The sequence below is a fragment of the Mesoplodon densirostris genome, chromosome 6, assembly GCF_025265405.1.
Source record: "Mesoplodon densirostris isolate mMesDen1 chromosome 6, mMesDen1 primary haplotype, whole genome shotgun sequence".
In the NCBI taxonomy this organism is placed as follows: Eukaryota; Metazoa; Chordata; class Mammalia; order Artiodactyla; family Ziphiidae; genus Mesoplodon; species Mesoplodon densirostris.
In genome coordinates, this window is record NC_082666.1 from 80698991 (window position 1) to 80725627 (window position 26637).

The 26637-nt window shown below is 38.9% G+C and overlaps 1 protein-coding gene across 1 annotated transcript in view; it reads left to right on the forward strand.

The window, feature by feature from the left end:
* Window positions 1–26637, forward strand: part of TMC1 (transmembrane channel like 1) — a 397602-nt gene that overhangs the window by 338494 nt on the left and 32471 nt on the right. The window contains exons 13-17 of the mRNA XM_060102312.1: window positions 15228–15370; window positions 20022–20166; window positions 20785–20979; window positions 23966–24145; window positions 24271–24432. Of these exons, the coding sequence (XP_059958295.1) occupies window positions 15228–15370; window positions 20022–20166; window positions 20785–20979; window positions 23966–24145; window positions 24271–24432 (825 nt within the window). The remainder of the gene's footprint in view (window positions 1–15227; window positions 15371–20021; window positions 20167–20784; window positions 20980–23965; window positions 24146–24270; window positions 24433–26637) is intronic.

Sequence of the window (26637 nt, forward strand, 5' to 3'; positions counted from 1 at the left end):
TTTCCATATTCTGAAACTCCATGGCCTCCTCTTCTGAGGCCAGATGAAGGTCTTAAGAGAGATGTCTCTGCCTGCTTTAAAAAAAAAAAAGAAAAAAGAAAAAAAGAAAGAAAAAGTAAATAGGGTTTGGGAATGTGATAATATGATTAAATGGGGATATAGACTATTGAATGAAGGTGAGCTCAGAGTTCAAAGACTTCACGTGAATATTATTATCTCTGACTTTGAAAAAGGACAAAGGAAGAGTTTGCAAATGTGCTTTTTGGAAAATCTTGTTGAATTCTTCGGGCTTTGATATTTCATATTAACTTCTTCACTTCCTAAACAAATCTATTTAGCATTACTGAATAGTCAATACTAAATAAAGCTAAATAGTAAGTACTAAACAATACTAAATTCCAACTTCTGTATAATATGAAAATGAGCATCACTTGATTGTGATACCCAAATAAGTGTTATTCCATTGTAGCACTAGAATGAGTATTACACTTCGAGCTCCCCTAGGTGGGGATTATTGTCATGGCAGGGACTCATTTCTGCCCATTGAAAAATCATTTTGGAGTGTGATTCAATGCTGTGACAACAATTCAATTCCACACATTCTTTTTAAAATAGTGGCCAGATTAGAGATGTTTGGAAATGTATAGGATGAGAAAGTAGCACAGTGGAAATTGGGGAATTAGTAATTCAGGAATTTTTAAAGAGTAGAAAATGAGAATAAAATTTTATGTAGACTGGGGAATGAAGGAAGGAGAGAGACAATAAAGTCTTCATGTTTATAGAATTAATATGCATATATTTTACAGATGTTTTGAATTCTACCCTCAACCTCTCTAAATCGTGAGCTTCCTAAAGAGCGGCTTACATCTGCTGCATCTTCTTTGAAGCCCTTAACATAATACTCAACCAACAGAGGCTTAATGAATCTTGTTGACTGGGACTCCTGAGCAAGGGGGAGGATTTATAGAGCATTGAGATAAGAACCAGAGAAATTTATGTGAGCAGTACCAGCAAATGTAAACTTTAGGAAAGGTTCTCAGTCTCTGAGTAAACAAGGCAGCTATACAATAAGCATAAGGCAGAGCGGCAGCCCCAACTTTGTGGCCTTTGGAATCTTAAATCACACCTGTCAGTTGGAATTTTCATTTCCAGTCAACATTTATTTATGGAATATAAACAGGCACTGGTTTTACAAAGATGAACGTGACATGGCTCTTGACCTCAAGGTAGTCATGACAGTAGAAGAAAGATACATAGGCAACTAGTATACAGTGTGTTCCACACTTAGTAAAACGATGGGAAAAAAAAAATACTGGGGAGCCCTGAGGAAGCGGTTGTCAATTTTGCTAGGGTGTCTGGGTTTCAGAGAGGAGATAGCCTCTGAGTTAGATTTTACTTCTTTTATTTCTTCTTTCTATCACTTCACCTTCCGTCTCTCTATCTTTATCTCTCTCTCCTTCCCCCCATTTACATTTCAAATAATTTATTACTATGTACCCCCAAACTATTTTTATTTCTCATTCTCTTCCTCTGATTAGTTAAATAATAAGCTTCCAGTCTGGTTAATAAGAAAAAGAACTAATAATATTATTGGCATCTTCTGTTGTTTTAGTCATATCAGAGAAAGGAAGAACTAAAAATATGAACAAAAGGCCTTTTGGCTTTAAAACATATATTTTTGAAGTTTCTACACTTATAAATTTGTCAAGTAACTGAAAGAAAAAGTTTTGCAAACAATGTCCATTTGAGATTTTAAAGGTATTAATAACTTGAGGAAGACAAAGAGGAAGGTGGCATTAAGAGAGCTGCTAAGGGATGTACCAGAGGGTCTAGGAGGTGAATACAGGAGGAAACTAGGAGAAAGGTTTGGGCAGTGAGTGTGCTCACCAAGATTTTATTATTGCCCTCAACAGCTTTCATGTCCAGTTTGGTGAAATACTATTTACAATGGGTAGAAGAAGATGGAAACAGGAGTATCCTATGATACTCACTTTCCTTTATAACTCTAGGCCAGCCTAGAAATTATTCTAAGACAATGAGAGATTATTAAAAGGTCAAGAAAGAGTCATCAAAGTGTTATTATTCACTTATTTCTTTCTTAATTTTTCTGTGTACTGTGATCGCTCTATTATTTGACATATCACAAAATAAGAGTTTTAAGAGAGTGCCCTTAGATCTTCTATCCCATGTCCCACATTATAAAGTTAGGGAAACTTTGAGTCTCAGAATCATTTTTAGGGTCTTATGGCTAATAAAAGCCTCCTAACCTAGTGTTCTTTCTATGTCTTGTATCACATCAGTAATTTTTCTGTCATAATTTCCAACATCCTTCTCACTGACGGTTTCTGGAACACAGGCTGACTCCATTTAATGCTGTATCTCACAAGGGGAGAAGGGGTTGAAGCAGTTAGATCCCATTTCCACCTTTCATAATAAACATGCAATTCCTAAATTAGCTTCTCAAATAGAAAGGTTCAATATTTACTCCTTTGCCTGAATTCTTTACTTGCTCCTTAGAACAATTACCTCATAGAGATGCCCACTCTGTATTATAAGATGATCTAAGTGGACAGCCCAGTATTTCATCTGTCATAGCACCATGGAGGAAGCCATTGTCCAGATGTCCTTGAGATCCCTGGAAACTCAGAATTCTGCACTTCCGGAGAGCCCAGAGATGCCAGGAGAAAAAGACATGTTTCAGGCCCAGGGTAGAGATGACTGGTGCCTAAATGATCTAATTGGAACATGAGCTGGTTTTTTGCATCTAAGAAGATTAATGTACCAGCTTAGCTAAGCAATGCCATATAGATGCAGGTGAAGAGAAGCAGAATCAATTTATAGGACACTGTAAAACAGATGCAAGCATGACCTCTTGTGGTAGAAGAGCCTATAGGTTGGGAAGGATCAGAAAACCTTTGGGCTGGAGGTGGCAAGGTTGTGCAGGGGGAGCTGCTTCTCTGTTGAGTTCATATTAGAACCTTGGAACTTCTCTCTGGACCCCCTCCCCTGGAAGTATCCCCTTGGAGCTCAGTGCTCTGTCACCTATAGCATGTATCATAATTCATCCAAATTCCCTTTAATTAATAGCAGACAAGTACCATGTGATATATGCAAGGTCAGCCAGTCTTATGGCCTCTCAAGGTCACCATTTACAAAGCACCATATTATTTATTTATTTATTTTTAATTGAATACCTAGGGATGGGTCTTCCTGAACAGGAAGAAAGTACGTTTTATTAAAATAATAAGAAATAGGGAGATTGTCTAATGTGCATGTTAGGAATCAAATTGGCAGAAGTAGTATTATTTGAAGCAGTAGAATTAGAACGAGTTTAAGTCCGTAAGAAGAGGATGTCTTTCAGATGAATGGATAAAGAAGATGTGGCACATATATACAATGCAATATTACTCAGCCATAAAAAGAAACAAAACTGAGTTATTTGTAGTGAGGTAGATGGACCTAGAGTCTGTCATACAGAGTGAAGTAAGTCAGAAAGAGAAAAACAAATACCGTATGCTAAAGCATGTATATGGAATCTAAAAAAAAAAGATGCTACTGATGAACCTAGTGGTGAGGTAGTAATAAAGATGTAGACATAGAGAAAGGACTTGAGGACGTGGGGTGGGGCGAGGGAAGCTGGGGCAAAGTGAGAGTAGCATAGACATATATACATTACCAAATGTAAAATAGTTAGCTAGTGGGAAGCAGCTGCATAGCACAGGGAGAACAGCTTGGTGCTTTGCGATAACCTAGAGGGGTGGGTTAGGGAGGGTAGGAGGGAGGCTCAAGAGGGAGGGGATATGGGGATATGTATACACATATGGCTGATTCACTTTGTTGTACAACAGAAACTAACACAGCATTGCGAAGCAATTATACTCCAATAAAGATGTATTAAAAAGAAAAAGAAGAGGATGTCTTTGTTGGCAAGCTATTTGGAGACATGAGAATGATGTAGGAATGATAAAGAGGAAGAGACTGTAGAGCTTTGGTATTCTCGAAGGGAGAGAGGGAGGAACTGAGGTGGAATTTGGAATGAGCTTGAGCTGATATCAGACAGTGAGATCATATGGGTAAAGACTGAGTTGTGAATAAAGGGAAATGCATTTAGCTTTCCAGCTTGAGAGCGTTTTGTACATTGCATACTGAGATAAATGGTGAGTCAACTTTGCCTCCCCTTTTCCCCTGGTCATCATAGATATGGGAGGTGGGGGGAAGCCCTAGAAAGGGCAGGAGAGGAGAGTTAACACCCATTCTGTGTTAAGCAGGCACATACATTAAATTTTATCTTCATGACAACCCTTTAAGAGGAAGATCAGTAATCTTTTTAGAGTTGAGGGGATTGGGACTCAGAGAGGTTAGTTTCCCAAAGACAGCACAGATAATGAAAGGAGGCATTGAAATTCAAGCTAAAAGGTGACTGACTCCGATGAAAAATTGTTTGTTGTACTCTAACCTATCACCCCAAGCCTATTCCTTCTGCCCACTTTTGCCACATCTCATTCTTGAGGTCTGACCTCAGAGGACACTGTCACAGTCTAAAGGTTAACAAACAGCCGTTCAGTTCCTTATTTTATTGGCATCAGTGGTTCTTTTAAGTAGTGATATTCTAAAGTGAGAGCATCCTCTCTCAGGTAGTCTCAGTTCTCTAAATTCCTTCATCTCTTATTGTACTGGCCACATTTAGAAAAGATACTTTTGCGATTCACATATGGAATGATACATCTTTTCTTTAGGAATGTTTCAGTAGTTCAAATACGTCCTTGTTTTCAGGGAGCTCCCCTTTTTAAAACTGAGGAAAAATTGACTTACAACATTATATTCATTTCAGTTGTACAACGTAATGATTTGATATTTGTATATATTGCAAAATGGTCATCACAATAAGTCTAGTTAGCATCTGTTACTGTAGTGAATGGCCTCATGTGTCTTATGGGTGAAAATGGGAAGATAATGAAAATATCCAAGTTTCTGGCTGGGGTAACTGGGTAGGTTGGTGGATCATTCCCTGAGATAGGAGGAACAAACGGTTTTGGAAGAACTTTTTTTTTTAACGTTTATTTACTTATTTATTTATTTATTTTCTTATTAGTCATACTTTTTTTAAACATCTTTATTGGAGTATAATTGCTTTACGATGGTATGTTAGTTTCTGCTTTATAACAGTTATACATATACATATGTTCCCATATCTCTTCCCTCTTGCATCTTCCTCCCTCCCACCCTCCCTATCCCACCCCTCTAGGTGTTCACAAAGCACTGAGCTGATCTCCCTGTGCTATGCGGCTGCTTCCCACTAGCTATCTATTTTATGTTTGGTAGTGTATATATGTCCATGCCACTCTCTCACTTTGTCCCAGCTTACCCTTCTCCCTCCCCATATCCTCAAGTCCATTCTCTAGTAGGTCTGTGTCTTTATTCCCGTCTTACCCCTAGGTACTTCATGACATTTTTTTTTCTTAGATTCCATATATATGTGTTAGCATACGGTATTTGTCTTTCTCTTTCTGACTTGCTTCACTCTATAAGACAGGCTCTAGGTCCATCCACCTCACTACAAATAACTCAATTTCGTTTCTTTTTATGGCTGAGTAATATTCCATTGTATATATGTGCCACATCTTCTTTATCCATTCATCCGATAATGGACACTTAGGTTGCTTCCATCTCCGGGCTATTGTAAACAGATCTGCAATGAACATTTTGGTACATGACTCTTTTTTATTTTTAGTTTCTGCTTTATAACAAAGTGAATCGGTTATACATACACATATGTTCCCATATCCCTTCCCTCTTGCGTCTCCCTCCCTCCCACCCTCCCTATCCCTCCCCTCTAGGTGGTCACAAAGCACCGAGCTGATCTCCCTGTGCTATGTGGCTGCTTCCCACTAGCTATCTACCTTACGTTTGGTAGTGTATATATGTCCATGCCGCTCTTTCACTTTGTCACAGCTTACCCTTCCCCCTCCCCATATCCTCAAGTCCATTCTCAAGTAGGTCTGTGTTTTTATTCCTGTTTTACCCCTAGGTTCTTCATGACATTTTTTTTTCTTAAATTCCATATATATGTGTTAGCATACGGTATTTGTCTTTCTCTTTCTGACTTACTTCACTCTGTATGACAGACTCTAGGTCTATCCACCTCATTACAAATAGCTCAGTTTCGTTTCTTTTTATGGCTGAGTAATATTCCATTGTATATATGTGCCACATCTTCTTTATCCATTCATCCAATGATGGACACTTAGGTTGTTTCCATTTCTGGGCTATTGTAAATAGAGCTGCAATGAACATTTTGGTACATGACTCTTTTTGAATTATGGTTTTCTCAGGGTATATGCCCAGTAGTGGGATTGCTGCATTGTATGGTAGTTCTATTTGTAGTTTTTTAAGGAACCTCCATACTATTCTCCATTTTGGCTGTATCAATTCACATTCCCACCAGCAGTGCAGTAGTGGTTCCCTTTTCTCCACACCCTCTCCAGCACTTATTGTTTCTAGATTTTTTGATGATGGCCATTCTGACCAGTGTGAGATGATATCTCATTGTAGTTTTGATTTGCATTTCTCTAATGATTAATGATGTTGAGCATTCTTTCATGTGTTTGTTGGCAACCTGTATATCTTCTTTGGAGAAATGTCTATTTAGGTCTTCTGCCCATTTTTGGATTGCATTGTTTGTTTTTTTGTTATTGAGCTGCATGAGCTGCTTGTAAATTTTGGAGATTAATCCTTTGTCAGTTGCTGCATTTGCAAATATTTTCTCCCATTCTGAGGGTTGTCTTTTGGTCTTGTTTATGGTTTCTTTTGCTGTGCAAAAGCTTTGAAGTCTCATTAGGTCCTATTTGTTTATTTTTGTTTTTATTCCCATTTCTCTAGGAGGTGGGTCAAAAAGGACCTTGCTGTGATTTATGTCATAGAGTATTCTGCCTATATTTTCCTTTAAGAGTTTGATAGTTTCTGGCCTTACATTTAGGTCTTTAATCCATTTTGAGCTTATTTTTGTGTATGGTATTAAGGAGTGTTCTAATCTCATACTTTTACATGTCCCTGTCCAGTTTTCCCAGCACCACTTATTGTAGAGGCTGTCTTTTCTCCACTGTATACTCTTGCCTCCTTTATCAAAGATAAGGTGACCATATGTGCGTGGGTTTATCTCTGGGCTTTCTATCCTGTTGCATTGGTCTATATTTCTGTATTTTTGCCAGTAACATACTGTTTTGATTACTGCAGCTTTGTAGTATAGAAGTCAGGGAGCCTGATTCCTCCAGCTCCGTTTTTTGTTCTCAGGATTGCTTTGGCTATTCACTGTCTTTTGTGTTTCCATACAAATTGTGAAATTTTTTGTTCTACTTCTGTGAAAAATGCCAGTGGTAGTTTGATAGGGGTTGCATTGAATCTGTAGATTGCTTTGGGTAGTAGAGTCATTTTCACAATGTTGATTCTTCCAATCCAAGAACACGGTATATCTCTCCATCTATTTGTATCATCTTTAATTTCTTTCATCAGTGTCTTATAATTTTCTGCATACAGGTCTTTTGTCTCCTTAGGTAGGTTTATTCCTAGATATTTTATTCTTTTTGTTGCAGTGGTAAATGGGAGTGTTTTCTTAATTTCACTTTCAGATTTTTCATCATTAGTGTATAGGAATGCCAGAGATTTCTGTGCATTAATTTTGTATCCTGCTACGTTACCAAATTCATTGATTAGCTCTAGTAGTTTTCTGGTAGCATCTTTAGGATTCTCTATGTATAGTATCGTGTCATCTGCAAACAGTGACAGCTTTACTTCTTTTCCAATTTGGATTCCTTTCATTTCCTTTTCTTCTCTGATTGCTGTGGCTAAAACTTCCAAAACTATGCTGAATAAGAGTGGTGAGGGCTTCCCTGGTGGCGCAGTGGTTGAGAGTCCGCCTGCTGAAGCAGGGGACATGGGTTCGTGCCCCGGTCTGGGAAGATCCCACATGCCGCGGAGTGGCTGGGCCCATGAGCCATGGCTGCTGAGCCTGCGCGTCCGGAGCCTGTGCTCCACAACGGGAGAGTCCACAACAGTGAGAGGCCCACGTACTGCAAAAAAAAAAAAAAAAAAGAGTGGTGAGAGTGGGCAACCTTGTCTTGTTCCTGATCGTAGTGGAAATGGTTTCAGTATTTCACCATTGAGGACGATGTTGGCTGTGGTTTTGTCATATATGGCCTTTATTATGTTGAGGAAGGTTCCCTCTGTGCCTACTTTCTGCAGGGTGGTTTTTTTTTTTTTTTGCAGTATGCAGGCCTCTCACTGTTGTGGCCTCTCCCGTTGCGGAGCACAGGCTCCGGACACACAGGCTCAGCGGCCATGGCTCACGGGCCCAGCCGCTCCGCGGCATGTGGGATCTTCCCGGACCGGGGCACGAACCCGTGTCCCCTGCATTGGCAGGCGGACTCTCAACCACTGCGCCACCAGGGAAGCCCTCTGCAGGGTTTTTATCATAAATGGGTGTTGGATTTTGTTGAAAGCTTTCTCTGCATTTATTGAGATGATCATATGGTTTTTCTCCTTCAGTTTGTTAATATGGTGTATCACGTTGATTGATTTCGTATATTGAAGAATCCTTGCATTCCTGGAATAAACCCCACTTGATCATGGTGTATGATCCTTTTAATGTGCTGTTGGATTCTGTTTGCAAGTATTTTGTTGAGGATTTTTGCATCTATGTTCATCAGTGATATTGGCCTTTAGTTTTCTTTCTTTGTGACATCTTTGTCTGGTTTTGGTATTAGGGTGATGGTGGCCTCGTAGAATGAGTTTGGGAGTGTTCCTCCCTCTGCTATATTTTAGAAGAGTTTGAGAAGGATAGGTGTTAGCTCTTCTCTAAATGTTTGATAGAATTTGCCTCTGAAGCCATCTGGTCCTGGGCTTTTGTTTGTTGGAAGATTTTTAATCACAGTTTCAATTTCATTACTTGTGATTAGTCTGTTCATATTTTCTATTTCTTCCTGATTCAGTCTTGGCAGGTTGTGTTTTTCTAAAAGTTTGTCCATTTCTTCCAGGTTGTCCATTTTATTGGCATAGAGTTGCTTATAGTCGTCTGTTAGGATGCTTTGTACTTCTGGGGTGACTGTTGTGACTTCTCCTTTTTCATTTCTAATTTTATTGATTTGAGTCCTCTTCCTCTTTTTCTTGATGAGTCTGGCTAATGGTTTATCAATTTTGTTTATCTTCTCAAGGAACCAGCTTTTAGTTTAATTGATATTTGCTATTGTTTTCTTTGTTTCTATTTCATTTATTTCTGCTCTTATCTTTATGATTTCTTTCCTTCTGCTAACTTTGGGTTTTGTTTCTTCTTTTTTCTCTCATTCCTTTACGTGTAAGTTTAGATTGTTTACTTGAGTTTTTTCTTTTTTCTACTTTTGCTGGATCCCATAGGTTTTGGATTGTCATGTTTTCATTGTCCTTTGTCTCTAGGTATTTTTTGATTTCCTCTGTGATCTCTTGGTTATTTAGTAACGTCTCATTTAGCCTCCATGTATTTGTGTTTTTTTACAGTTTTTTTTCCTGTAAGTGATATCTAGTCTCATAGCGCTGTGGTCAGAAAAGATGCTTGATATGATTTCAATTTTCTTAAATTTACTGAGGCTTGATTTGTGACCCAAGATATGATCTATCCTGGAGAATGTTCCATGTGCACATGAGAAGAAAGTGTAATCTGTTTTTGGATGCAATGTCCTAGAAATATCAATTAAATCTATCTCATCTATTGTGTCATTTAAAGCTTGTGTTTCCTTATTAATTTTCTGTTTGGATGATCTGTCCATTGGTGTAAGTGAGGTGTTAAAGTCCCCCACTATTATTGTGTTACTGTCGATTTCCTCTTTTAGAGCTGTTAGCAGTTGCCTTATTTATTGAGGTGCTCCTGTGTTGGGTGCATATATATTTATAATTGTTATATCTTCTTCTTGGATTGATACCTTGATCATTATGTAGTGTCCTTCCTTGTCTCTTGTAACATTCTTTATTTTAAAGTCTATTTTATCTGATATGAGTATTGCTACTCCAGCTTTCTTTGGATTTCCATTTGCATGGAATATCTTTTTCCATCCCCTCACTTTCAGTCTGAATGTGTCCCTAGGTCTGAAGTGGGTCTCTTGTAGACAGCATATAGATGGGTCTTGTTTTTGTATCCATTCAGCAATCCTGTGTCTTTTGGTTGGAGCATTTAATCTATTGACGTTTAAGGTAATTATTGATATGTATGTTCCTATTACCATTTTCTTAATTGTTTTGGGTTTGTTTTTGTAGGTCCTTTTCTTCTCTTGTGTTTCCCACTTAGAGAAGTTCCTTTAGCATTTGTTGTAGAGTTGGTTTGGTGGTGCTGAATCCTCTTAGCTTTTGCCTGTCTGTTAAGCTTCTGATTTCTCCATCAAATCTGAATGAGATCCTTACTAGGTAGAGTAATCTTGGTTGTAGTTTCTTCTGTTTCCTCACTTCAGGTATATCATGCCACTCCCTTCTGGCTTGTAGAGTTTCTGCTGAGAAATCAGCTGTTGATCTTATAGGAGTTCCCGTGTATGTTATTTGTCATTTTTCCCTTGGTGCTTTCAATAATTTTTCTTTGTCTTTAATTTTTGCCAGTTTGATTGCTATGTGTCATGGTATGTTTTTCCTTGGGTTTATCCTGTATGGGACTCTCTGCTCTTCCTGGACTTGGGTGGCTATTTCCTTTCCCACGTTAAGGAACTTTTTGACTATAATCTCTTCAGATATTTTCTCGGGTCCTTTCTCTCTCTCTTCTCCTTCTGGGACCCCTATAATGCGAATGTTGTTGTGTTTAATGTTGTCCCAGAGGTCTCTTAAGCTGTTTTCATTTCTTTTCATTCTTTTTTCTTTATTCTGTTCCACAGCAGTGAATTCCACGATTTTGTCTTCCAGGTCACTTATCTGTTCTTCTGCCTTAGTTATTCTGCTATTGATTCCTTCTAGTGTATTTTCATTTCAGTTATTGTATTCCTTATCTCTGTTTGTTTGTTCTTTAATTCTTCCACTTCTATTAAACATTTCTTGCAACTTCTCGATCTTTGCCTCCATTGTTTTTCCGAGGTCCTGGATCATCTTCACTATCAGTATTCTGAATTGTTTTTCTGGAAGATTGCCTATCTCCATTTCATTTAGTTGTTTTTCTGGGGTTTTGTCTTGTTCCTTCATCTGGTACATAGCCCTCTGCCTTTTCATCTTGTCTGTCTTTCTGTGAATGTGGTTTTTTGTTCCACAGGCTGCAGGATTGTAGTTCTTCTTGCTTCTCTGGGAGAACTTTTAAAACGGACTGAGTTTAAGGTTCTTGTGGAACATCCAAGTGGAGTGAGATGTGTAACGGGTATTGGGCATATGATCTAGAATTCCCACCATTAGTGTCAGTTGTGGATCATGGCACAAAAGGCAAACAGAAGTTTTCTTTACAGAAACCAGCATGGTTAAAAAGGCAGTGTGGCATAATGAAAAGAACTCAGTCATGGGATTTAGACAGACTTGGATTTGAATCCTACCACATACTACCTGTGTGATATTAGACAACCACTCTGAGCCTTTTATGCATGGATGGGCACCAAAAAAACCTGTCTACTTCACAGCTTTTTGAGGGCCAGAGTTCACTGCCTAGGGTCCTATAGACAGGTAGAAGTTCATTCCCTCTACTGAAAATGAGAGGATCTGTGAAGGCTCAGCTCAGCTTCATTGTAATCTACATGCTTCCTAGCTTAAAACCGTATAACATCAGTCTTATAACTCTGGATCTGGGTTGGAGCAAAAGGAAAAGAAACTCGGAGGTGAGCAAAGCATTAGATGGAACTTGGCAAGTCTGGTTGGAGAGAAGGAGGGTGGCCGGGGGCTGGATCTCAGCATGTACCACAAAAGTGCCAGGCTGGCTGCTATTCTTATAAAGTTGGTCGAGGTTTGTTTTGGGTGTTGTTAGCCATCTCACTCCTTGCTTCTCTCCCATGTCCTGAGCATATCAGAATTTAAATGATGTCATTCCCTATCTTTCATCCACTCTTGAAGCTTTCTTTTTTATTTATTTATTTATTTATTTAATTTTTATTTTTTTATTTTTATTTTTTATTTTTTGCTTTATAACAAATTTAATCAGTTATACATATACATATGTTCCCATATCCCCTCCCTTTTGCGTCTCCCTCCCACCCTCCCTATCCCACCCCTCCAGGCGGTCACAAAGCACCGAGCTGATCTCCCTGTGCTATGCAGCTGTGAAGCTTTCTTTAACACTAAGGTATAAATGACTGATAACAGCTCAGAGAAAAGTAGAAATATACTCCTACTACTGTGGTACTACTTCCCCTTCACATACCCTCAGCAGGCACAGTTCACAAGTTATAGCTTCCTTTCCTACTAGTTCTGACTTCACGATTTTTTTTTCAAAATAATGGTCTGACAGTTACTACAAACTAAAAAGGCTTACTAAGGATGATGAAACTCATTTACCGTCATGGGGATAGAATGTTGTCTTTCACAGTGAGTATTTATTTGTAGTGAGAAACACCAAAGGGATGGAACTCTAATATAATTTCAGGTGACACATACTTATAAAGGGGACATTTGCATGCAGAACTTTTTCTAGGGGCCTCTGTAATCCAGTCTCCCACTCCATCTATGTATAGTATTTGGCAAATAAGTTCCCAATAAATAAGTTCTAGACAAATAAATACATGAGTTGATTCCTAGCGACTGCATCATCAAAGCTTTCTCATAGATGTGTGTTGGTTTCTGTGGACTAGACCAGCTGCAGCATTCAAACAGAAATTAGAGTCTTGGTAGACAATGTGCAAGCATGGAACCTAGAGTTGGACAGGAATTTTCTGTGCTCATTTGAAACTTGGCTCTGACTGTGGTTTCTCTGTCACAGATTTTTGGGATGGGAGAGTGCTCCCACAGGGAAAGCCATGTGCGCTGACATGGAAACCGAATGGAACCTTGGCTAGGCTAGGAGTCGTTGCTATTTTAGTCACTTCCAGATGTCTGCTATTGGAGTTTTAAGGGAAAGGGAAAGATGTGTGGTGTGTGGTGGGCCACAGGGTGGAAGGGGAGGAGGAGACCTCTTTTAAGCCTTTGTGTGTTTAAAACCACCCCTCAATATGCTACTGAGATGGATAAGGCTTTTAAAAATTGTGCACTTCAACAGTACCTCCTCTTTTGTTCACATGCTTCACTGCATATGTAGAAATAGATCAACTGAAGAAACCTTTGCGAAGTAATCAGGATTCCAAAAAAAGGGCTCTTACCCCCACTGGTTGTGATCTAATATTTATTAAGTACAGCCATTGAACATCTGCTGAATGACACATACACCAGGTGAGTTAGCTGCCCCAGAAGCTACTGTGCTAACCTAACAAGCTCACCAGATATTTGTTACATATCTACTTTCTCCTTTCATGTTATTTTGGAGGTGGCTTTTAATCCCAATACTGTCATTATGAATTAGAAAAAGAAGTCAGGTTGTAATATTTATGTATGTGATGATGAGGCCCTTTGAAATCTTTTCAAAAGGAGTGTCTAGATCCTTTCCAGGAGGTCCTGGCACCCACTCTGAACCAATCCAGGGGTCCAGGGACTTCTTGTTTCTTTGTTTTGCTGGGTAGATATGGCATTAGTATGATACAAGTCCTGGTAGGCAAAGAAAGCATAGGAGAAACAGTATAGCACAGCGGTTAAGCATATAGATGTGAATTAGACAGACCCTGTTCAGGTTCAGACTCTGTCACGTACTAGCTATGTGAACATGGACAAGTTACTTAACTTCTTTAAAGCTCAGTTTCTTCATCTGTAACATAGGTGTAGAGCTATTTAGTCTTTTTTCAGGTGGGGAAGTGGTGGTAAATAACAACCTCTACCTTGTCAACCCAGGTTGTGAGCTAACCAGAAATAAGACAAAGGGTTAGACAGATGGAGGTCAACATGCCATCTTTATTATTGTTAAAGCTGATATTAAAGAATATGGCATCTTTTTATGGGCAAGTGGGCTTCAGAGGCAGACCTTCTTACCCAGCAGTCCTAGACCAGGACAGGATGCCCCTCACAGGGACAGAGCACAGCATGGGATCTCAAAGGAGGAGGAAGAGTGGTGCCCCATCTCATCCCCAATCCTCACCCATGCTCTACTGTCAGATGAGTTTCTCCTCCCTGGGGTTAGTATGAGGCAGTGGAGAAGGGCTGGGAGTTTTACAGTTATGGATCTTCTCTACATGGCAAGTAACAAGTGTAGAGGAAAATGATTGCCCCTAACGGTAGCCACTTCAAGAGGGTTCTTGTGAGGATTCTGTAAGAAGAAGTAAGGTGTTCAGCACATGCTACTGGCTCAAAAAAATTTATTGATTGATATTATTACTGCAATTATCTTCTCACTTCACAAAGCATAGTAGTTTTAAGTTATTGTCAGAGAGATGAAGTCAGAGAGAAGCTGGGGAAGTGGATATATAGTAATAGAGAAACAATGCTGCCAAGCTAAGAGTGAAGAACACAGTGAATGAGAGAAGGAGAGAAAAATGAAGACTATTATAAGGGAAGCAACATCAAAATATGCAATGTTCTGTGTATAGAGAGCAGTTACTCAGGTGGCTTTGGAAGATGGTTATTCCAACCCTGGCAGATAATTTTTGGGAAACAGCATGTAATTTCATGAATAAACATGCTTGTTAGGGGATAATAGTCTTGATGAATGGAAGGTTGTGCATATTGGTTCCAATGTCATCTCACCTGCTCCTTGTTTTTGCTAAGTGTGAGCTGAGATGTGGCCTCTGTGGTTTATGGAGAACCAATCTAACTGTGGCTCAGGTGACTGGAAGTGGAAACCTGCCATGACACTTTGAGGAAGCACGTTTCAGATCCTCCCCCCAATATTAAGCAGGCTCTTAAAATTGTACATTTAATGACACCATGAAGTGTGTTTTGATGTTTCAATCAGTGGGCATTTCACGGTAATGGCTCCACAGCTGAGCAAGCCTATATTTGGTTAAAAATTTGGCCTATTTAGTAGTCCCTGAATTTCAAGTAAACCAAGAGGCTGTCAATCAATGTGGCAGCTGAAATAGTCACTCCATGAAGCAAAACAATAGGGCTCATGTCAGAGCCATCTCCCAAGTTTGAAAATTAATGTCATTTTGTTATTCCTCTTAGAAGTCGATCTTTTTTCTTTCAGTTGCTCTTCACAGCATCTGCTAAGTGACTTTGTTGTTGGATTTTAGGGGTTGGCTCAATATTCCGTCCTCTTTTATGGCTATTACGACAATAAACGAACAATTGGATGGATGAATTTCAGACTGCCACTATCCTATTTTCTGGTGGGGATCATGTGCATTGGATACAGCTTTCTGGTTGTCCTTAAAGAGTAAGTTTCATTGGTCTCTTGGGAAGCAAGCAGTGATTTCTGGAATCAAATGGAAAAATTAATTTGAGAATTGGATTTTTCTTTTTTCTGTTTCATGTCTAGAGAATGCAGAGTATTTAAGAGATAAAATGTGTTTTTAATACCTACACTAATGTTAGACTATTACATCTCCCAAACAAAAGGGTTGAACACAAGTGCAGGACTTTGATCATCTCACTGGGTCACAGTGATGGTTGCATGCCTATCCTGTGGTTAAGCATATTTTAAAATTGTGCTTTTTTGTACTTTAAGGTGTGAATCAATGTTTCAAACAAGACAGGGAAACAGCTGCTGACCCCTCTTTTTGCATACAGAGAGGTTTGTGACTTGCAGAATCAGCTCAATAGACAGAATCTGTTGTTCTCTGTTCATTAAAACAAACAAACAGGGCTTCCCTGGTGGCGCAGTGGTTGAGAGTCCGCCTGCCGATGCAGGGGACACGGGTTCGTGCCCCGATCCCGGAAGATCCCACATGCCGCGGAGCGGCTGGGCCCGCGAGCCATGGCCGCGGGGCCTGTGTGTCCGGAGCCTGTGCTCCGCAACGGGAGAGGCCACAGCAGTGAGAGGCCCGCGTACAGCAAAAAAAAAAAAAAAAAAAAAAACAAACCCAGAATAATCACTCATCCAAAAAATTTCAGCTGTGTAAGACAGCAAAAACAAATGGCCCTTAACGAGACCATCATGATCAACTATATAGTCATGTTTTATTTTTGAAGAGGATTTATTAGAGCATGGAAAAGAATTTCATTGGGGAACTGATGAAACTGCAGCTCATTTTTTCTCCCTGTCTGAAATATATTTTTAAAACCTCACTTGAAGACACTGCAGAAACCTGGCACAGTCATTTAGGGCTATAAATAATATGAATAATCCATCCTTTAGCTAATTTTCTGAACCAGTTTAGCAGGTGTTGAAACATCTCAATTAAAGTCTTCACCCTTTTATTTAACTATGCCCAAGGTAAATTGGCCTTTTGCTTCATTTCAGGGAAGGACCTCTACCTGAGGGTCCAAGTCCTCTTGAGCAGGAGCTTTCTGGAACAGTCTTTGGCATGCTTTGTGTCCTGTCCCTGCCAAACTTATTGGTTCCTCCGGAGAAAACTATTATGCTTAGTTTTTAAGCCCTTTCAGGACTTGAAAAAGGCCTTAATGGAGATCCCATATCCAAAATCTTTATCTAGTTGTCCAAATGTAATCAGAGACCCTAAGTATGTAAAGTATCTGTCTACCTGATCGAGTACTACCACATTCCAAAAAATCTAAGATATTTCTAGTCTTTTGGCCATTTTGATTTGGCAGGACTAAAGTCAAGGGTACAGTTACATTACAGAGGCCTTGTGAGTATCGTTTCCCTATTGGTCCTTTAGTCTCCATAGTCACTGAAGAAGCATGTCTATGGATGTCCAAGTCCTCAGCTTCTTTTAGTGACTATGCAGAGGCTACATACCCTAGTGGGCTCTTGAGCCATTCTTCATGGAATCAAATACCAGCTCTAGCCCATTCTAAAAGAACTTTGACAAATTGTTCAACTGCTCTATTTTCCCTTTTCTAATAGAGGTGTAATAACACCTTGATGTTAGGATGGCTCTGAGGACAAAATGAGTCAGTACATACAAACACTTAGAACATAGCTGGCATACGGTGATTGACAAATGTTAACTGTGTTATTGGGATTATAATTCATAGGCTTATTGAAAAACTAAACAAAGCCAACATGGTAGGAATTGAGGTCATATGATAGCCCCAGCAGTAGGGTAGTCACATATGGTTATGTAGTTATACATTAATAGATTTGCACATTTATTATAATAATTTTCTGGCAGATGAGTATAAAGCATCTAGAACAGCATTATACAAAGAACTATAAGACCAGATACATATAATTTAAAATATTCTAGTAACTATATTAAACAAATACATAGGTGGAATATATTTTAATAATATATTTTATTTAACTCAATATATCAAAAGTATTCCTTCAACATATAATCAATCTAAAATTATTATTGAGATATTCTCTGTCTTTTTTGGTACTAAGTCTTTGAAATCTTATGTATGTTTCACACTAGTTGCATTTCAAGTGCTCAGTAACCACATATTGCTGGTGGCAAACTTATTAGCTAGTGCAGCTCTACAGGAAATGGCAGCTTTTCCTATTAGCTCAAAGATGCCATTTAGGATAGCTGTAAGGCACAAATTCTACATTTTCCCCCTCAAAGTCATCCATGTTATGCCACCCAAACCAGTCTGATTTTGGTCCCTCCCTCTGGCAGGGGACCTTTGGTTGTTCATTACCAGATTGGCAAGTAGTTTAAGCTCACTGGCCTATATGGCAAGACAATTCCAAAGCGATTTATGACTCCTACCCCACTCCTAGTCCTGGGGGCAAGACTTGGTAGAAAAACAGCTGATGAGATATAAACGATTGTTCAGAATCCTATATCATCTCTTTCCCCCACCACTGGCCCCAAACAAATACATTCTTGGAATAAACATGAGTGGCTTTATGGGATACATGACTCAGATCAAGGGAAACTAAAATTGAATACTGAAATCAACTAGGCAACTGGTGGACTTTGCCCTCTTGCCCATATTCTTTGTCTTCAGCATCCTCATCCATAAAAGGGAAGCAAATATCTATATTTGATTAATTAATAGGGAAATTGGAAGGAAAATTAGCTAGATATCCAAGAAAGCACTCTGAGATTTTAAGATAGGGTGACTAACTTTGTTGACCCAGGACTCTCCTGGCTTTAGCATTGAGTCTTGTGCCCTGGAAACCTACTCAGTCCCTGGCAAAGCAAGACTTCCATCATTCCTTGCAAATTATATGTTGAGGTAGCTTCTCAAAGATATAGTTGTTCAAAAATATAACCCCCTTGAAAAAGGAGGAATTTTTGTTTAAGTATGTACACTTTTTTTCTCTACAGACAAGGAATGGAGCTGTACATGAAATATTCTATAGCTATCAGGGCCATCTCTTAGTAAAAATGTGTTGTTAGCAGAGGTTGTCTTCAATATCCTTCCTCCCTTTCTTCACTCCCTTTTAGTATTTCACTCCCTTTCTTGTCAGTTCCACATGCTAGATGTTCCCTGTTTGCTTGTCCGGCTAGAGCTCCCTTCTCTGGAAGGCTGTCTACAGCTACAAAATCTTGCCTGTGATAAAGCTCCATTCAAGACTTATCTGTCAAGTGGTCAGTTTTACTTGAGGCCCTGCCCTTTGCTCAGTGACAGTGTAAAAAGGGGTGATGGCATCTTAATCAAAAAAATCATTTTCTCCCTAGGTTAATCCATTGGAAATGTTTGATTTCAACCCTTTTTTGACCTACAAAAAGGCACTTTGTATGGTTCAACATATCTCATGGTATCCTAGCTTGGGTACCAGAATGAAGTCAGAAAACCTAAGCCCTTGACCCACCCCTGTGGTTTACTTCTGTATAATGGCCAGCAAATCACTTGATAATTTTATCCTTCAGCTTCCCCAACTGTAAAAAGAGAATAATATTAACTACTGTGACCTCTTGTTAAGTTTTTGAGAAGGACAAATATGATAATATACATCAATACCATTTGCAAAGGGTAAAGTGGTAGACTGATGTAAGGAATAATTATTTTGGGTTATTTTTCAAACACATTAGCCCATCTGAAATATACAAACCTCTGTAAGGAATAGGACTAAACAGTGGGGGAATTTAGATGACCTTAGAGATACCTGCCAAACTACATTGTCAGCTTTATGTCACTGTACTCCTTTCTTTTTTCAGTTCCACATCACTGCAATATTTAAAAAACTAAAACCTTATGGGACCATTTTATAATATATATCATATAATATTTTAATTTTGCACTTTATAGTGGTAGGGGAAAAAAAGGAAGTGGAGTAAGTGGAATATAGATCTTTAACCACTGAAGTAAGTAAATGTACTTTAAACTGTCCAAGCAAAAAAAAAAAAAAAATTAAAACATCACTGATTAGAATATATGTAACCACTTGCTATTAAAGTTGTATAAAAATCTTGATTTTTGGTCAAGAGTTGTCGAGTATGGAAAAATTCCATGCATTCAGTGTAATCACTCTTTGGAAGGAGATTCTAAGGGGAATTGAAATCTGTGAAGGAGTTTCCTGATCTGACCTGGGTTAATCCATCCCTAGGCTTCACAGGGTCTGGAAACCAACTAAAATTGTGTATAACAGTTTAAGAGTCTATACATATGTTTTTCCTGATGAGGGGCCTGGTGATTTTCATCGGATTTCTAAAGAGATCCTTATCCCACAAAAGTTTCAGAGCCTTGTATATGACCCTAGGAAAACAGTTTAGGAAAAGGAATAAAAAATACGTAATTTTATATAACCTGTTTAATTGTTAAAATCATCAATGGTTAGTAGTCTTTTAATCTAAGGCCTAGATAATGAACAGCTTAAAAAATTAAAACAAAAAAATTTTTTTAAATAAACTTTTATTTTCTGGTTATTAGAACAAACTTGTTTGAAAGTATATGTCGTTTAGATATTGCTTCTCCAATTTCCTTATAATTATGATGTTTTGCTATTCCCTAACCTCCCCCTTTCTGCTTGTATTCTGGCTGCTGGATTAAACTTCCTGTTTGTACAGGATGACCAAAAATATTGGTGATGACGGAGGTGGTGACGACAACACCTTCAACTTCAGCTGGAAGGTGTTCACCAGCTGGGACTTCCTGATTGGCAATCCTGAAACAGCAGACAACAAATTCAATTCTATCACAATGAACTTTAAGGTAAAAACACCAACTTCAAGAGCCTTTTCTTGGTATTTCTAAGAGTAAAATTGGAGCCATTCCAAATGGTCTAGGTGGCAAAGTATCTTGACAATTAAAAGAAAGATTAACTCATCATTTCTTCCTACCAGGATCTGGGCAGGGTTCTGATTATGACTGGAAAATGATTGATGACCCATGACAACATTACCTCTCTCTAAATTTGGTAATAAAACAATGCCATTGGCTTGAAACAGCCAACCATTAGTAATCAGAATCAGATATTTTAAATAATAGAACAATGCTCGCTAATTATTTACAGGAATACATTAGCCCAATATTTTAAATGACTCGAAAGTATTGTTTTGTAGTTGTTTTAAAAAACTGTACTAGAAGAGACTTTAGAATGAAGACTATCCTAGTAAATATTAACTCAACCAGAATTTGTTTGTAAGAATTCTTCCTTCTCTCTCTTACTTTTTCTCACTTGCTGGCAATAGTCACCTGGTTTGTGGAATCCCAGATTCAGTTTACATTTTCATTCCTCACTTTCTGATGTTTGCAGAAACAATTCCTGAGTTCATGATACTTTTTGTAGCTCAGATATTTCTTTTTTCTTTCTGTTTTGCCTGGGTACAGGAAGCTATAATAGAAGAAAGAGCAGCCCAAGTAGAAGAAAACGTCCACTTGATCAGATTCCTGAGGTTTCTTGCTAACTTCTTCGTGTTTCTAACACTTGGCGGGAGTGGATACCTCATCTTTTGGGCTGTGAAGCGATCCCAGGAATTTGCGCAGCAAGATCCTGACACCCTTGGGTGGTGGGAAAAAAATGAAGTTCGTCTCTGCATGCTTTTTATGTGCTTAGAATCTGACATTTGAGATTTTGTGGGTTGTGCTTCAATGTTGGGACATGAAATATGGCCGCTCTTTACCTATCTCTGTCATCCTGACCTGAGAGTGAACCAACGTCAGCACACATGTCCCTATTCCAGCCTTACTTCCAAATCTGTCTACTGTCTGTTTTTCTCTTTGTGACATTAGGGAAAGGTAGAGTTGGAAGAGAGATTAGAGCACATATTCCAACCAGTACGTTTTATAGACAGAGATAATGAATCTCAGATTAGGTGATGTGTTCATGGTCTCAGAACCATGGAGAACAATGAGAGTTAAAATTTAGGAATCTTGATTTCAAGCTCAGCACTCTTTCCATGACCCTATGTTGCTTTCTCTGCAGGTCCTGCATCTATCTTTGAAAGATCCAATTGTCCCCTGAATTCTTTGAAGCAGCAATGATAAAGCCCTGGGTTCTTATGTTTATTTCACTGGAAACATTCAGATTGCCTCCCCCACTTTGGGCAGGACTGGGCCTCTCTCTGTTTTTCACTAGCAGCCTAACTGCTCCACCTCCTCTCCTTACCCTATTACCTCCCCCTCCAAATGCTATTCAAATGAGGAAGGCCTGCTCTTTGAGAGGAATTAAATATTATGATTGTGATTTGTCTTCAGGGTATCTGCCCATTTAGCAGGTCCAAGAAAAGAGGTCAGAGGTAGATATTTAGAATCAGGAAATCACTGGTCATGTGTTGTTTCTTGGGTCTGTTCCCTTTCATAAAATGTTCTAGAATACAATGTGGCATCATTTTGAACTTGGGCATTTTCAGTGTGTGGAGATTTAGGCAGTGGGAAGTGTAGATTTCCCACACTGAAACTTCTGCAGAGTCTTGTAGACCAAACAAATTATGAAAGTCTTCATAAGCATAGAATTTCCTAGAAGAATCTTGCACAGAAAATGGTATAACCTACTTAAAACAAAAGGCTCCAAACAAAAACATTCTAGGTATTTCAGAAGCAGTAACACTGAGGATGGGAGACCATGTATTTAAGAGCCTATGATGACATAGACATTTCATGGAAACCTGTAAAACAGAGAGTCATTAGGTGGAGTTATTTTACTTATTTAAAACAAAGGGGAACCTCAAAGCATTACTAAGTTTGCTTTCAAAATTATCCTTGCAGTTATGATAGCATTTATAGGCAAAATTATCATGCCACTTTGGTCCATGGTTTGTACTGATCATATTTTTGTATTAATAAACCACAGAAAAGGAGGGATAATTGATTATCATCAAAAGGGTCACTCTTTGTAAGTACATGTTTAATATCCATCTTAGTGGACCCCTGATTCCTAGGGGCCAACAAAGGTAATAATGGGAATTCGTGAAAAGCTTTACAAATTTGATGAAACAGAATTTAAATTTACCTTATATAAGATTGCATAGCTCTGCCAAGTTTTTACTTTAGGCTGAAATTATATCAGGCTGATTTTATATTATGTCATGCTGACTTTTAGCTCCTGCTGGTCATACTTATACAATGTTCTTAGTCAAAAGGGAAAAACATATTGACAATTATTTTCTCAATATAGTTTGGTAGTACTAATCATTCAAAACATGGAGTCTACCAGGTGGAAATGGGAAATGTTAAACAGTGACAGTTTGAGCCAGGTATTCAGGTAAAAACATTGCCAGAGTCACCTGGAACCTTTTTTTTTTTTTTTTTGCGGTATGCGGGCCTCTCACTGCTATGGCCTCTCCCGTTGAGGAGAACAGGCTCCAGACGCGCAGGCTCAGTGGCCATGGCTCACGGGCCCAGCCACTCCGCGGCATGTGGGATCTTTCCGGACTGGGGCACGAACTCTTGTCCCCTGCATCGGCAGGCGGACTCTCAACCACTGCGCCACCAGGGAAGCCCTGGAACCTTTTTTTTTTTTTTTTTTTTGCTGTACGCGGGCCTCTCACTGCTGTGGCCTCTCCCGTTGCGGAGCACAGGCTCCGGACACACAGGCTCCGCGGCCATGGCTCGCGGGCCCAGCCGCTCCGCGGCATGCGGGATCCTCCGGGATCGGGGCACGAACCCGCGTCCCCTGCATCGGCAGGCGAACCCTCAACCACTGCGCCACCAGGGAAGCCCCCTGGAACCTTTTTTAAAACTTTATTTAAAGGTTTTTTTTCCCCCATTATAAAAGTAGTACATGCTCTGTATTCTTTTCCTTGACTTAATTTAGCCTAATAATATAATCATAAGTGTGCCAATCAATCTGGAGATAAGGGCCACAGATTTCCAGCTTGTCATATTTTCATTCTCTCTCTCTCTCTCTTTCATAATTCTCTTACCTTTGGCATTATAAGCCAGTTCTTCATTTTTGAAACTTTTCTGCCTTGGCTGTGATGACATTACGCCATGTATTCTCTTTTGGTTTTTTTCTGAACGTTCTCTCTGTTTTCTTTGATAAAGTCAATTCCGTTTTCTTTCTTTCTTTTTTTCTTTTTGCCCCTTTTAGTTTGCATTCTCGCAAACTCAGTATTTAGTCCTGGGCCCATCTCAAGGAATTCATCCATTCTAACTGATTAAACTAGCCCATGTGCTGATGACTGCCCAATTACTATTTCCAATTTGGACCTCATTCCTCAAGCAGATCATTTTCCATTTCCTTTGGAAATCTTGTTGTGAAGTGCAGAATCAGTTACCATGTATAACAGTAAATGTTCTCTGCATAGAAAGTAATGTAAATCGCATCCCTCATTTTACTAGGAAACACTATTATTACTGGCACATCTACAAGCTCACACACATGTACGTCTTGAAAATATGAGTTGAATATTGTCTCTGTTGTTTTAACAAGATCAAATTTTAAAAATGCATGAAATAATTTTAGTCTTATAAAATATCAAAGGAATCTAGCTGGAATCTTGCAAATTTGTAGGAAAGCATTAATTTTTAAACACCAATTAACTTGGTTCACCCCTGTGTCTTCTTGTAGATGAACATGGTCATGTCCCTCCTGGGGATGTTCTGTCCAACACTGTTTGACTTATTTGCTGAATTGGAAGACTACCATCCCCTCATCGCTCTGAAATGGCTCCTGGGACGCATTTTTGCTCTTCTTTTAGGCAACTTGTATGTATTTATTCTTGCCTTGATGGATGAGATTAACAACAAGGTAAATCTTGTGTCTGGATTGTCCTTGCCATCAGCATGTTGTTAGATTCCCAGTCTCAAAATTGCCAGAAATGCCTTTGAAATCTCTGTTGTCTTCATTTTTGTTTCCATTCCTCTGCTTTCTAGATTGAAGAGGAGAAGCTAGTAAAGGCCAATATTACCCTATGGGAAGCCAACATGATCAAGGCCTACAATGCATCACTCACTGGAAATACCACTGGGCCACCCTTTTTTGTGCACCCTGCAGATGTACCTCGAGGACCCTGCTGGGAAACAATGGTGGGGCAGGTAATGTCACAAACAGAAGTGCATAACAGTTAATGGATTAAAAAAGAGCAGGGTCACTATTTCTTCCATAAGCGTGGCCTGTTTTTTATTGCTTATTAATGAAAATAGCTGAGACTTATTGACTGTTCACCATATGCTGGCTGTGAATTTCATATATATTATCTCTTGTAGTCCTCACATGCATCCATTTGGGTAAGTAGTACATTTACACCCCTTTTACAGTTGCATGTAAAGGAAGGATATTTTAAAATGGTCTGAGGAAATGTTTACTATCTATCTGTGTTATAATAAAACACCCAGATTTAGATACAACCCAAGTAAATATTTAAGTGGGACTCTAGTTAGTGTTACCTTTTTTTTTTTTTTTTTTTTGCGGTACGCGGGCCTCTCACTGTTGTGGCCTCTCCCGTTGTGGAGCACAGGCTCCGGACGTGCAGGCTCAGCGGCCATGGCTCACGGGCCCAGCCACTCCGCGGCATGTGGGATCCTCCCAGACTGGGGCACGAACTCTTGTCCCCTGTATCGGCAGGCAGACTCTCAACCACTGCACCACCAGGGGAGCCCCAGTGTTACCTTTTTTCCATAAAAAAAAGAAAAGATTCTTTTGGGAACATACACTAATACTCATTTCAATAATGTTAATTTTTGTCAAATAATTGCCCCTTAAGCATGAAAGGAAATACTATTTTAGGTTTGTTGTTTTCAGATGACTGTATAAATGACCCCAGTCCAAGACTAGTGGTATTTTAGCAGATAAAAGAGATAATGTTTCATATGGCTCTCTGTTCAATAAAGGGAAACCAAACCAAACAAAAACAAAAAACCTACTTCAGGTCTCTTATTTCTATACATATCCAATTTATATTTTGGAAAGCCTTTAATTTTATCTCATTAGAATTGACATTCCTCATGTGCACTTCATAAACTGATTTTGAACTTTGGTTCATCCTTGATGGACAGACATTTTAAAATATGTCATAGTGCTTCTGTCTGTCAGACAACAGTTCAGTTTCAGCAATAATGTGGTCTTTGGGAAATTATTTGAAATAATTTTTTACTGTGTACTTATTTTTTTGTAAGGTAAATGGAAAATTGAAAGTTAGCATTAGTCTTATGAAGCTAATTTAAACAAATACAGATATCATTAGATGCCCTCAGCTTCAGATACTCATCTGACTTAAGCCACTCATCTGTGATTTCAATTGTGAGAAAAAGTAAGGAAAATGGATATAATGCTAGACAGACATCACTGAAGACCAAGTCCAAAATGTATGATATAAGTAAGAATTCTATTTTATATTTTAGGCTTTTAGGGACCAGATAAACCCTTCCCTTTCCAGTTACATGTTATTAAATAATTGATTTTCAGACATGCACATTTCATACACATTTACAGGAACATACTATGTATGCAATAATAAACTAAATGAAACCTGCCTGCACTTGGTAGAGAGATGCTTGTGATACATGATGTGGTAGACAGAATAATAACCCCTCAAAAACGTCCATGTTCTAATCCCTGGAAACTGTGAATATGTTACCTTACACAGTAAAATGGACTTTACCAATGTGATTAAGTTAAAGATCTGGGGATAGGAAAAATATCTTGGATTATGCGGTGAGCCTAACAAAATCACACATGCTTATAAATGGGAGACAAGAGTCAGTCAGAAAAACTGGCTGTGACAGTGGAACCAGAGGTTGGAGAGATGCGCTTTAAAGGTGGCGGTAGGGGTCCATGAGCCAAGGAATGCAGGTGGCCTCTGGAAGCTGGAAAAGGCAAGGACACAGATTTCGCCCTGATGCCTGCACCTTAATTTTAGGCTTCTGAACTCCAGAACAGTTTATGTTTATGTTGTTTTAAGCCACTAATTTTGTGGTAATTTCTTACAGCAGCAATAGGAAGTGAATACACAGGAGTATATGGGTTTCCATGTTTTAAAACTTCTTGAAGCAAAATCTGGTCACGGCACTTAACACAAGTCTGTTTTATCACATCTAGGCTGCTCCCTAAATCTTCAGCAAGAGTTGAGAAAAGTGGAAAAATATAAAGTGTAGTTTTCACAAACTCAAAGAGTTTGAGATATTCTCTTATGTACATCCCAGAATGCAGACTGGCATGAGGGCTAAGCAACCTACCCTTTACCAGGCAAACACCTGTTAAACAAGATTAATAGAACTAAGTATAAAGAATAAGGTGGAAGC